The sequence below is a fragment of the Musca vetustissima genome, unplaced genomic scaffold (genome assembly GCF_032173495.1).
Source record: "Musca vetustissima isolate MV318-11 ecotype Yass unplaced genomic scaffold, APGP_CSIRO_Mvet_v1 utg57021, whole genome shotgun sequence".
In the NCBI taxonomy this organism is placed as follows: Eukaryota; Metazoa; Arthropoda; class Insecta; order Diptera; family Muscidae; genus Musca; species Musca vetustissima.
The window spans coordinates 19,440-31,962 of record NW_026888309.1 but is presented as its reverse complement, the minus strand read 5'-3'; the positions used below and the strand labels follow the sequence as shown (position 1 = coordinate 31,962).

General features: G+C 38.0%; 1 protein-coding gene across 1 annotated transcript; it reads left to right on the top strand.

Moving 5' to 3' along the window:
* The first annotated feature begins 282 nt into the window (after positions 1–282).
* On the top strand, positions 283–11,420 carry LOC133336146 (general odorant-binding protein lush). The gene is made up of 6 exons (XM_061544443.1): positions 283–306; positions 5,244–5,324; positions 5,392–5,532; positions 5,608–5,643; positions 8,164–8,278; positions 11,332–11,420. Exons 1-6 carry the CDS (start codon positions 283–285, stop codon positions 11,418–11,420), a joined length of 486 nt encoding a protein of 161 aa, XP_061400427.1.
* The last annotated feature ends 1,103 nt before the right edge of the window (positions 11,421–12,523 follow it).

Below are 12,523 nucleotides of genomic sequence, written 5' to 3'. Positions count from 1 at the left end.
TGCTTTTACTCTTTCTTTTAAAAGGTAGTGCGACCACGCGACGAATTTGGAATGGGAGCCAGCAGAGAGCTGAGGGAACATCAGAAGTAGTTTCTATCAGGACGAGAAACCTCGGAGGAGTACGCTGCTCCGTTGAATTTGCAGTTCAACTTACTTCCTGTAGCAGACCGAGAAACATTGGAATAGTACTTTGCCTCGTTGAACGTGCATTTCAACTTAATTCCTACGAGGGCAGCTAATTTCTGCTGCTGACACAAGAAAAAATAGATGATACCCCAAATAATGGGCAATATACCAACTGATAGAGTGAGAGCTTTAATAATACTATTTTTAATAATATGCGTAGAATTGTTCTGTGATCCCGTGAAAATCACTCTGTAAAAACGCAACCTACGAAAATGTATATACCCGTTTTCGTTTGTTTCACATCTGAAACGGGTCAGTTAGGGTTAATAGCTGAATTGTCTTCTCATGCCTTTATTCTTTCTCTTAAAAGGTTTGCCGCGAGGCGTGGATTCCCCAATAGTATATATTGCAAATATTACTCTTCGCCTTCGTTTGTTTCACGTCCAAAGCCGTTCACTTAGGGATAGTATCTGATTTGTCTTCCCTTAAAAGGCCCTTAACGCCAGGAATTTCGTAGGAGCAAGCATAGAGCTGAGGGAACTTCAGGAGAAGTTACTAGCTCATTGAGCGTGCAGTTCAATTTCATTCCACCGAGGGCATCTCATCTAAACAGTCGCCCCATGCTGTCTCCAGCTCCTCGTGGACGAGGACTAGTTGGAGGTCTGTCCGCCATAGAAAAGGCGAAGTTCCTGCTTCTACAAGCTGTCGGCAAAGTGCTGCGAACGCAAGCAGATATTGTCACAATGTTCGAAGAAGTAAAGAGTAGTAGCACTGCTGTCTCCAGACCTGCGTTCGGTTCCGCCCAAATCAGCCATTTCCTTTTGAAGAGTAAAGCAAATATCGTGCTGAAACTATTTTCAAGTGTAGGATGGAATCAATCGTTCTGTCATATATATATATATATTCCCCCAAATGGGTGATCATTCGAGCATTATGGGTCCCTATCCATTTAAAATTGGGAAATAATGGAAAAAATCTGCAACCAATTTACTCTTTATTTTCGAGTATTGTTTATATCGAAATGAAACATTTAATTTCCTAGCAAGCAAAATGAAACTTATAATGAATTGTTCCATAATAATAATAATAATACCCTCCCATTGTTACATCAATAGTGACAGTGCAGAAATCGATTTGTTTTTCATTAGCAGTGTGTATCGGTTGCGTTTCTCTTGTTTTTTGTTTGAAAACAATAATAATTATTATGGCTATTTAAAGCTTATTTACTTGCGGCTAGATTCCATATATGTGTAGTAGAATTGTTACAGTCAATTCTGGATAAATTAAATTCGTTTATAGGGGAATAACAGACCTCGTCCCCAGATTCACTCCAGTAGATGAGCGAATTGCTATAATCCGTATAAAAGCGAAATTCTTCTACATCAGTCTTATTTGCTTCCATGCTCCGACGGAAAACAAAGATGAGCAGACCACAGACATATTTTACGAACGCCTAGAAACAGAATTCTGCTAGGAGAGTTTAATGCAAAAAAAAATCGGAAGGGAAAATATTTTTGGCCCTACCGTCGGAAAATTCATCCTCCAGCAAAAAACTTGGTAGTTAGCAGCACCAACTTCAAGCATCTCAATATACACAAATCAACCTGAATTTCTCCCGATCAAACAACGAGAAATCAAATTGATCGTGTTGTGATAGACGGAAGGTATTCGTCCAGTGTTTTAGACGTTCGATCGATATGAGGAGCGAATATCGATTCGGACCATTATCTTGTAGCAGCCAAGATTCGCATTCGTCTTAATGTAGCACCAAAGGTGCGTAATGTAATGGAGAATTATTGGGAGAAAAGGAGAGAGAGGAAACGTATTTTCAGAAAAACGTATATAGCAAGAAAAACGTTAGCGTTACAAATCGAGATGTACACGAGTCAGAAAGAAGTTCGGAAATTTTACCAACGAGTAAAACACCAAACCGAAGGCTTTGTTGCAGTCACATCCTCCTGTAGAGATGAAGAAGGAAACTTGGTGATAGATACAGAAAACGTGTTGTAGATCTGGAAGGAGCATTTTGCAAAGCTTCTGGTATCAAATAGTGGCGGTAAAGAAGAAACCCCAAAACCAATAAGAGATGACGGTATAGAGTGTAGACCACCTAACCAAGATGCGATCAGGGTAGAAATTAATCGGCTGAAGAACAATAAAGCAGCAGGTGCCGATGGATTACCAGCCGAACTATTCAAGAGCGGTGGTCAGATGCTGATCAGGAGCATGCACCAGCTGATTTGTACAATTTGGCTGGAGGAATGTATGCCCAATGATTGTAACCTCAGCATCCAGTGTCCCGTGCACAAAAAAGGAGATAAGACGAGATGTACCAACTATAGAGGAATAAGTCTCCTTCCCATCGCATATAAAGTGCTATTCTGCGCTGTGTGAATGACTGAAGGCAAGCGTCAATGACATTATTGGACCATACCAATCTAGCTTCAGACCTGGCAAATTAACCATAGGGAAGATTTTCAAATCCTGGAAAAGACCCACGAAAAACAAAACGACACATTCAACCTATTCGTCGACTATAAAGCCGACGCATTCGACATCCCTATCCGTTCAGAGGTGTTTAAAGCTGTGTCTGCGTTCGACATTCCTGCAATATTAATACGGCTATGCAGGATAATTTTGAATGGTACAAGGTCAGCAATTTAAGTCGGAAAAGACCTATCGAAGCCCTTCAAATCCGCACGAGGATTCAGACAAGGTGACAGTTTGTCGTGTGACTTTTAACATTCTGCTGGAAAAGATCATACGACAGGCAAAAGTGAACAGAAATGACACTATGTACACCAAACAACACATATTACTCGCCTACGCCGATGACATCGACATAATGGGTCGAACATTGCGAGTGGTAACAGCCACCTTTGAACGAATTGAGAAGGAGTCTACCAAAGTGGGTCTGGCAGTAAACGGCGGAAAGACCAAGCTGATGGGATCGAGGTAGTCAACGATTTTATATACATTCGTACGGCCACAAAAAATACTAATGACATAATTTTTGAAATTCGAAGAAGGATAGAGTTGGCCAACAGATCTAGGTGAGCAATTTGAAAACAAGGCATCCTCCTCTCGCCAAACCAAACTCCCACTCTCCAAGACGCTGTTACTACCCGTGCTGTTATACTGATTTGAACTGATTTGGGTACTTACGCAAGCGATGAGGCAGCTTTAGAGTGTTTGAGAGAAAAATTCTCCCAAAGATCTATGGGCCGATCTGCGTTAATGGTGAATATCGCCTTCGAATGAACCATACGTCATATATTCTAGGACATCGGTGTTGTTAGACGTATTGTGAGAATCGGTGAAGATGACCCAGCCCAAAAGGAATATAAAATCGAACCAGCTAATGGTTCACGCAGAAGGGGAAGGCCACGAATAAGATGGAAAGATCAACTGGAAGACAACATTGCCGAATATCACCTTTCAAATTGGAAAAACTGCGCAAAAGACCGACGTGCCTTGAAATCTTTTTAAAGATCGGCTTATGGAACGAAAGTTCTGTCAGAAGCCAGCTATATAAGTATATATAAAATTTAATGCATTTTGGAAATGATCCGCTAACGAACTAGCGGACCTTTGTTAATTTTGAATAAGTTGTTCCATGGTGACCTAATCTGAGGTGTATTTTATACAAAAGCCAGATAGTCTTCTATTGATATTCATGATGCCAAGAAGTGATGAAGAGTATTTTATAAACCAGCCGGAGACCGACTGATTTATGATAGAGGTCCATGAGACCAATAAGAAGTTTATAGAAGAACTGAAGACCATATTTAGGAAGTCATTATAGACGAGCGGTAGTGATGACCTGAAACCGAAGTGTGTTCTATAGACAACCTTAAGGACAGAGAGTCTTCGATAGATGTTAATATGGCCATGGAGTATTTGATGGGGAAAACTGAAGGCCAAATTCAGGGAGTCTTTATAGAAAAAATGTAGCCCAAGAAGATAAAAAGACAAACTAAAAGCCATAGAGCATTCGATAGAGATCCATATGGCAAATGACTGATTTATTTATATAACAAAAAGTGGTTTTAAGGGAAAACCCGAAATAAAGAGCCATCGTGGGCCTTAATATAACGAAAAGTGGTTATAAGTAAAAACTCGAAATATGTCTATTTCGTCGTCGTGGGCCTTTATACAAAGTAAAATGATTTTAAGAAAACCCGAAATAAATAGCCGTCGTAGGCCTTTATACACGAAAAGTAAATATAAGGGAAAACTCGAAATAAGGAGCCGTCGTGGGCCTTGATATAACTAAAAGTTATTTTAAGTGAAACCGGAATAAAGAGCCGTCGTGGGCCTTTATAGAAAGTGTTATGAAAACCGACATAAAGAGCCGTCGTGGGCCTTCATAGAGGCGTTGAAACATAAGACAGCGTCAAGACTTATAGCGGAAGCAAGGACCGGAACCTACTATCGATTGCCAGAATCAGCAAACCCGAGTTCCTGTAAAACCAACAGCCGTGCCGGAGCAATAGCAGCAGACGTTGCAGACTTTAATATTTTAAGTATATGAGATCCGTGTATAAATTTAAGAGTAAATGAAGCGAAGTATTCTGAATTTGAAAGCTAATACTACATCTTTTCACTCTCTATCACTTTATTTTAAATTTTCTGTGACGAACCTTACCCCCGCGAGCATAACCCAGCAACCGGAGGAAACTTGTCGTTACAATACAGCGAAATTCTAACTAGTCGAAACTTCAATAAATGTTTCTAAATTGTGAGGCATTTCTATTACGCATTGCTTTTATACAGGCTATACTGTCACCATCTCCCCAATATATGTGGGGAGAATTGGCCTGCGACAATTCCAAGTAATTAAAACATCTCAACATTTGCAGTTACAAATAACTTAATTACTATATCGGTTCTATTTACGAATTGTTCCCCAATAATTAAAATGACACTAAACATAACAATAATGGTGATGGATGGCATGACAGGTTTTGTTTCGCACCAACCAAAATCTAACAACAAAACTAAAACGGAATCTATAAATATAAGGTATTGGCAATACGGGAAATGTTTTTCCCACAAAACTATCGTGTTGAAAATTTAACGGGATATTTTTTAAAAAACGTTTTCACAACACACAGAAAATAACTATGTTCAATTTATATATCCTAATAGGGAAATTATTTTTACTACATCTAATATGGATACGATTAACAAATGCCGTAAGTTGTGTGGGACGAGAAATAGGGGAATTTTAAAAAAAGTAAATTCCGTAAATTCTTTTTTCAGGTCACCATGGAACAATTTGATCAAAGTCTGGATATGATGCGTAATGGTTGTGCCCCGAAATTTAAAAATTCCCTCGAAACTTTGGATAATATACGTTTCGGTAGGTTCGAACAACTGGATGAGAGTTCTTCGGATGTGAAGGTGTGTAGAAGAGAAAATTTCAAATAATAATAATGAGAATAAATAATAAAAATTTGATTTTAATTCTATTTCCAGTGCTATACAAAGTGTATTGCCCAGCTGGCAGGAACGGTAAGTGTTTTTCATATTTAATTGATAAGGGATTATTACACAGAAGGGTGCGGATCGTGGAGATTTTAAAATCTTAAAAATTAATATAAATATTCCAAACGCAAATAGGAATTGATTTTCCTTTAATTTAGAATTTCATATCCACGGAATAGGAAAATTAATTTTATATCGAAGAAATAGGAATCTATATTTTGTAAAACATCAAGGACTCGAATCATCTTTTGACAAGCGGAAGGATCTAAGGCAGTGTTCTTAAGTTCTTCTCATCCATGTGCAAGATTAAGGTCCATAAACGATCTTCCAGTCCACGAGACAATCTGTAGACGAGCTAAAGGACACCACCCCAAACTTTTGTAAACTAGCTGTCAAGGAAACCATCGGAATAGTCTTTTAAAAAGGGAGTTGTTGATTTTATCAGATCTAGCGACCTAATATTCTATCTTTGGGCAGAAGAAGCTCCTTTCGTGTCAGCGTGTTTGCCATTGTGTCGCACTGTTTCCGCAGAAGCGTTGCAAGTGCTGCTTGCGTGCTTGCAGTTGTATGAGGATGATTGGTTCAGGCCTTCTGATCTTGTGGATCCTTCGGGAGTGTGTTTTTGACAGATAGAGGGCAAGGTGGACGAACAGTGACCAAGAGAGGGTGACGTACGTATTTATTCGTAACGCAACGTTCGTAGTGGACCGGCCAGACTTTCGCTTCGGCTTAACTGCTGGTCTCTTACTGACGGTGCATGGTTCTCTCAATACGTTTCTGCATAAAAGAAGCCTGTCCCAGATGGATTTATGTTGGTGCGGGATGACTGAGGACTGGAAGCATATACTGATGGAATGCTGTTACTATAATGACATTAGAGATTTAGCAAATATGGGTATATCGAATGGAGGGGCGGGGTGGGATTTCAGTATAGCTCTTGAAGACGATCGGACCTTTAGTTGTTTAAGTAGTTTTGCTCGTGAAGCATGCACTCCGATTGGTACAGCACTTCGGTGCTGGTGCACTCGTGGGCGCATTTCCGCCTATGGCACAGCCAATGTGAGGTAAGCCAATAGGCAGGTACTCACATAAAAGATGTTGTATAACATAGACACCAAGGAATCCATTGTAGACTATCGGAAAGGTCTTTTATAAACTGGTTGAAGGCAAGGGGTCCATATACGCCCAAGGATTTTATATATTATAGAAACACTTCGATAGACGAACTAAAGTTTAAGTCTTCATGATTGAAACACAGGGAATATTCTACAAATCTGAGTGGAGCTATAGAACCATATTGAACATTATCTGCGAGAAAAATATCCTCAGGTTAAGGTTAGGTTTGGTACAGCACTTCGGTGCTGGTGCACTCGTGGGCGCATTTCCGCCCGTGGCTCAGTCACTGTGAGGTAAGCCAATAGGCAGGTACTCACATAAAAGATGTTGTATAACATAGACACCAAGGAATCCATAGTAGACTATCGGAAAGGTCTTTTATAAACGGGTTGAAGGCAAGGGATCCATATATGCCCAAGGATTTTATATATTATAGAAACACTTCTATAGACGAACTAAAGTCTAAGTCTTCATAATTGAAATACAGGGAATATTCTACAAATTTGAGTGGAGCTATAGAACCATATTGAAAATTTTCTACGAGAAAAATATCCTTAGGTTAGGGTTAGGTTTGCTGATGTGCAGTCACTAACTGTGACTGTAGCACTCGGAGACCGGCCGGTCCATTGTGATCATCCATGAAAGATATGTAGAGATCTAATAAGGAATTAAGAGGAGGTAGGTAGTAAATAGTTGTAGAAATTTTGAACAGAAAACATATTACATGCTAAGTTTGCACTTTCCCAACCTCGTTAGGTTTCTGATGATGCTGTAGATTAAAGCAAGTTCCATAGTTAAAAATAAGCTTAGACACGGTGGAAAGTGAGCACCCACTAATCTGTGTCGTGGGTGGACAACGACACAGTCGATGTTCAATTGTCTCCGTCTCATCCTCCTCGTCACAGAGTCTGCAGTAATCAGTAAAATCATGGTCCCACTTACTGGTAAAGACCCTGATATTGCAATGCAACCTGTAATGCCTGCTGTCATTACTCCAATTTCAGCTTTGCTCAGGTTCAACAGTGAGTTCTCTTGGTTGACAGAGTCGGCAGATAAATCTTGAAACATTGCAACTAGGTTCGTTGTGCCAAAGTTCATTGGCTCGTTCGCCAAAGAACACTTCAAAATTCCAAAAAAAGGTGACAGATGGATGGGTGATTTGATCGATGGATTCCGATGAATATTTTCCGGCGTTACAAACGAAATTACGAATTTAATAGTTTGTTGGGAGGTGTGGAACAAAATAATCCACAATCCACTAAAATTCTAGTCACTATAATATTTACGAAGTAAAAACTTAAAAAAATAAAAAATTTCTGAGTTTCGGAGTTTCTTCATCTATTATCCTGCTAAATGTTTCCTCTTACTTGTTTTATTTTCCTAACTTCATTTCCTTTTTCTATTTATTTATCTTTTTCTTTACGTTTCCAGTTAACGAAAAAAGGTGAATTCAGCATATCCAAAGCCACAGCCCAAATTCCCATAATTCTACCCAAGGAACTACAGGAAGTTGCAAAGGAGGCACTCAATTCATGCAAGGATGTTCGTAAGTAGTAATAACTAAGCTAGGTAAATTTATATATGGTTGCATGACATGCCAATACTTATATGTAGAGGTAGGGTTGATGGTGGTGGAGTTGGTGTAAAGGAATTTAAAAGGATGTCTAATATAAAAAATAACACAGAGATGGTACATACATATATACAAATGTCAAAAATGTCACAAGATATAAAAAATAAAATATATACGGTTTTCCGATAGGAGATGAAAGTCTTCTATAGAAAACCTGAAGAGGCTGATTTCACTGATTATATACCTTCTATAAACAGAATAACTGTAGAGGATCTACTGTTCTATACAACTTGAATAATAGGAGATCTTGTTTAGGTTTAGCGGTCTTCTTTTATTCTCTGAGGTTCCGAAAAGATAAATTTACAGGCACCTCAGGTGGAATATCCTGCTATGATCTTTAAAATTCCTTAAATCAATCTGGACCCTTCTTAAAAGAAGACTACAATAAGTCATGAGCCTATAATGTCTATAGAATTCCAGAAAAGGGAAAATTATAGAAGGGCAGAATCAGAGAAACCCAATATAGAAATGAGCCTAAGTACCACAAAGCTTTCTGAAGTGTTAAGAATCGGGAGCCTATTGAAACGAATAAATCTATATAAGGACTAGCTGGAGGATCAGCGAATGTTCTGTAGGGTTATTTAGACTTCTACAAATTATAAAAATTCAAGATAGCCTTGTAGGTAGCTAAATGACCGAGGACAACGTTTCAGGAAATCTGAAGAACGGATAAATTTTATTTCAAAATCCAGAATATCTTTATACGGGAGCAGAAAGGATAAGCATTGATATTAGACAATCGGAGGAACAAGTTTATGAGCTTTGGAATGTCTAGAAAAAATCCACGCCTTTTGGGATCTGTTATGCCTTGAAAAAATCCACAATTTATGGGCTCTGCTATGCCCTAAAAAACCTTTTAAAAATGCAGGCCTCATGGGTTCTGCTATGCCTTGAAAAAATCTTTGGAAAATCAACGCCTTATGGGCTCTGCAATGCCTTGAAAAAACATTTTAAAAATTCGTGCCACATGGGCTTTGCAATGCCTTGAAAAAAAAAACTTTAAAAAATCTACGCCTTATGGGCTCTGTAATGCCTTGAAAAAATCTTTTAAAAATCCATGCCTCATGGGCTCTGCTATGCCTTTAAAAAATCCAAGCCTTATGGGCTCACAATGCCTTGAACAAATCGTTGAAAAATCCAAGCCTTATGGGCTCAACAATGCGTTGAAAAATCCACGCCTTTTGGGCTCTGCAATGCATTGAAAAAATCTTTCAAAAATCCACGCCTCATGGGCCTTGAAAATATCGTTGAAAAATCCAAGCCAACAATGCCTTGAAAAATCGTTGAAAAATTCACGACTTTTGGACTCTGCAATACCTTGAAAAAAATCTTTAAAAAATCCACAATTTATGGGCTCTGCTATGCCTTGATAAATTTTCTTCAAAAATGTACGCCTTATGGGTTCTGCTATGTCCTAAAAAACTTTTTAAAAAATCCACGATTTATGAGCTCTGTTGTGCCTTGAAAAAATCTTTAAAAAATTCACGCCTGATGGGCTCTGCTATGCCTTGAAAAAATCCACGCCTTATGGTCTCTGCAATGCCTTGAAAAAATCTTTAAAAAAAATTCACGCCTTTTGGGCTCTGCAATGCCTTGAAAAAATCATTAAAAATCCACGCCTTTTGGGCTCTGCTATGCCTTGAAAAAATCTTTAAAATATCCACGCCTCTTGGGCTCTGCTATACCTTAAAAAATCTTTACAAAGTCCACGCTTTTGGGCTCTGCAATGCCTTGAAAAAAAAAACCTTTAGAAAATCCACGCCTTTTGGGCTCTGCTCTGTCTTAAAAAATGCAATGCAGAGGCATAGAAAATCCAAGCCTTATGGGCTCTGCACTGCCTTGAAAAATCCACTTTGGAGCGCCATTTACTTAAAATCAGATGAAAAGATATATAAGATCTTTGGTACACCATTTACATTAAATCGGATGAAAATATATATGGGAGCTATATCTAAATCTGAACCGATTCCAACGAAACTTGACACACATCATTCTTGACTTAATTCAGTACGCTATGCCAAATTTCGTGCAAATCGAATGATATATAGGGACTTTGGTACACCATTTACAATTAATCGGATGACAATATATATGGGAGCTATATCTAAATCTGAACCGATTTTCATGAAACTTACCACAAATCATTCTAGGCTAAATTCTAGGCTATGCCAAATTTCGTGCAAATCGAAATGTATATAGGCCCTTTGATGCACCATTTACATTAAATCGGAGGAAAATATATATGGGAGCTATATCTAAATCTGATCAGATTTTCATGAAACTTAGCACACATCGTTCTAGACTCTATTCAGTGCGATATACCAAATTTCGTGCAAATCGAAATACATATAGGGACTTTGGTGCAGCAATTACATAAAATCGGATGAAAATATATATGTGAGCTCTATCTAAATCTGAATTGATTTTTACGAAACTTAAGACACGTCATTTTAGATTCAATTCAGTACTCTATGCCAAATTTCGTGTCAATCGAAAGCTATATTCGGACTTTGATGCACCATTTACCTAAAATCGGACGAAAATATATATGGGAGCTATATCGAAATTTGAACCGAATTTTCCCAATATTAATAGGGTTCGTCCTTGGGCCAAATAAATGAGCTGTAACAAATTTCAGCCAATTCGGATCATATACTCCAAATAAAAAACATTGTCTCTAAATAAAAAAAAAACTTTGTAGAAGGATTCAACCTCATCTGGAGATTCTACAAAGCCTCAAGATTCCAGTCCTCAATTCAATCTCTTCTGAATATTCCCCAAATCCCCCACATTCCATTATATACAATATTATTTATAATTTTAATACATACATATTTACATGGACATTTATAACATTTCATACAACGACATACCATCTCTGTTACAAATCTACAAGGGGCTAAACTAAATAAAAATATTTTTATGTGCTTTTTTCATGTTTGTTCTTTTGTTTTTTGCCATTACAGAAAAGGACTACAAGGACCCATGCGATCGAGTTTTTTATACAACCAAATGTGTATATCATTATAGGCCATCCGTATATAAATTTCCATAAAAACAAAATATTGAGTAGCAAAAAAAAAATAAATAAAATACAAAATAAAATAAAACGTTAAAGCTAAAACAAATTCCGAACTTACTCTGCTTTTGTGATTTATTTTTGTTCTGAAAGATGAGAGATACAAAAAAATTATTAATAAATTCTTGGGACTATCATAAGATATAACGCACACTCACACACACACACACATCTAAATTGTATATTTGTGTGTATGTCTGAGTGCGTACATACACATACCTGTTGCGAATTATTTGTGGCATTGGCCTCCTGTTGTCTGTTATTGGCTTCCTCTTCGGCCTTTTCCAAAACCTCATCAATGAATTCACCCAGCACAGCCATTTTACTGGAATCACCTTTGAATTCCATAATACGTGATTTTAATTTCTCGTGCGAATCATCTGCAGCAGCTGGGCCACAATCGCCTCCATCATTATTGTTATTCGTGCTGGACGACTGAGCCGCCTTTGGGCTATTTTTTGTCTCCAAAATGCCACCATCATCGGTGTCGGGTGAGGCAGGTATATCGAAATGGGCTCTCATAGTGTTCGCTTTTTATTCCACAATTATTTTTTTTCTCACTTTTCACTTCGTTTTTTTTTATTCTTCTAAATTCAAAATATTTTTTTTTTTCGTTCGTCTTAAAATAAATTTTAAAATTTTATTTTTAAAACAAATTGTTTTTTTTATTATCCTTTGTGTTGTGGTAGCGAGTAAGGATATTTTCTTTGATATCGTGTATCTATAAACTACTTCTGCACAATAATGGCAGGCACACAGAAAAAGATTGTGTTCGACACGACTCGTCTCGACTCATTGCCTGGCTAACTGGTATCTACTTTCCGTTCTCTCTTTGTTGGTAATGGTTTGCTCCTAAAAATGCGTACACATACACTGCACTCTATGTGTGTGTGTGATTGTGTGTATGTGTTGAGATAATAATAATTTTAACTACCCCTTCAGGCACCACCAACCATCATACCCCGGACCATTGACACTACAGTTGTCAGTCAGTCAGTGTAAGTAATATCTAACGCCAGCAGCACCCTTACCTCCATCATCATCACCACCATCATAATAATAAAAACAATCCACCCGCT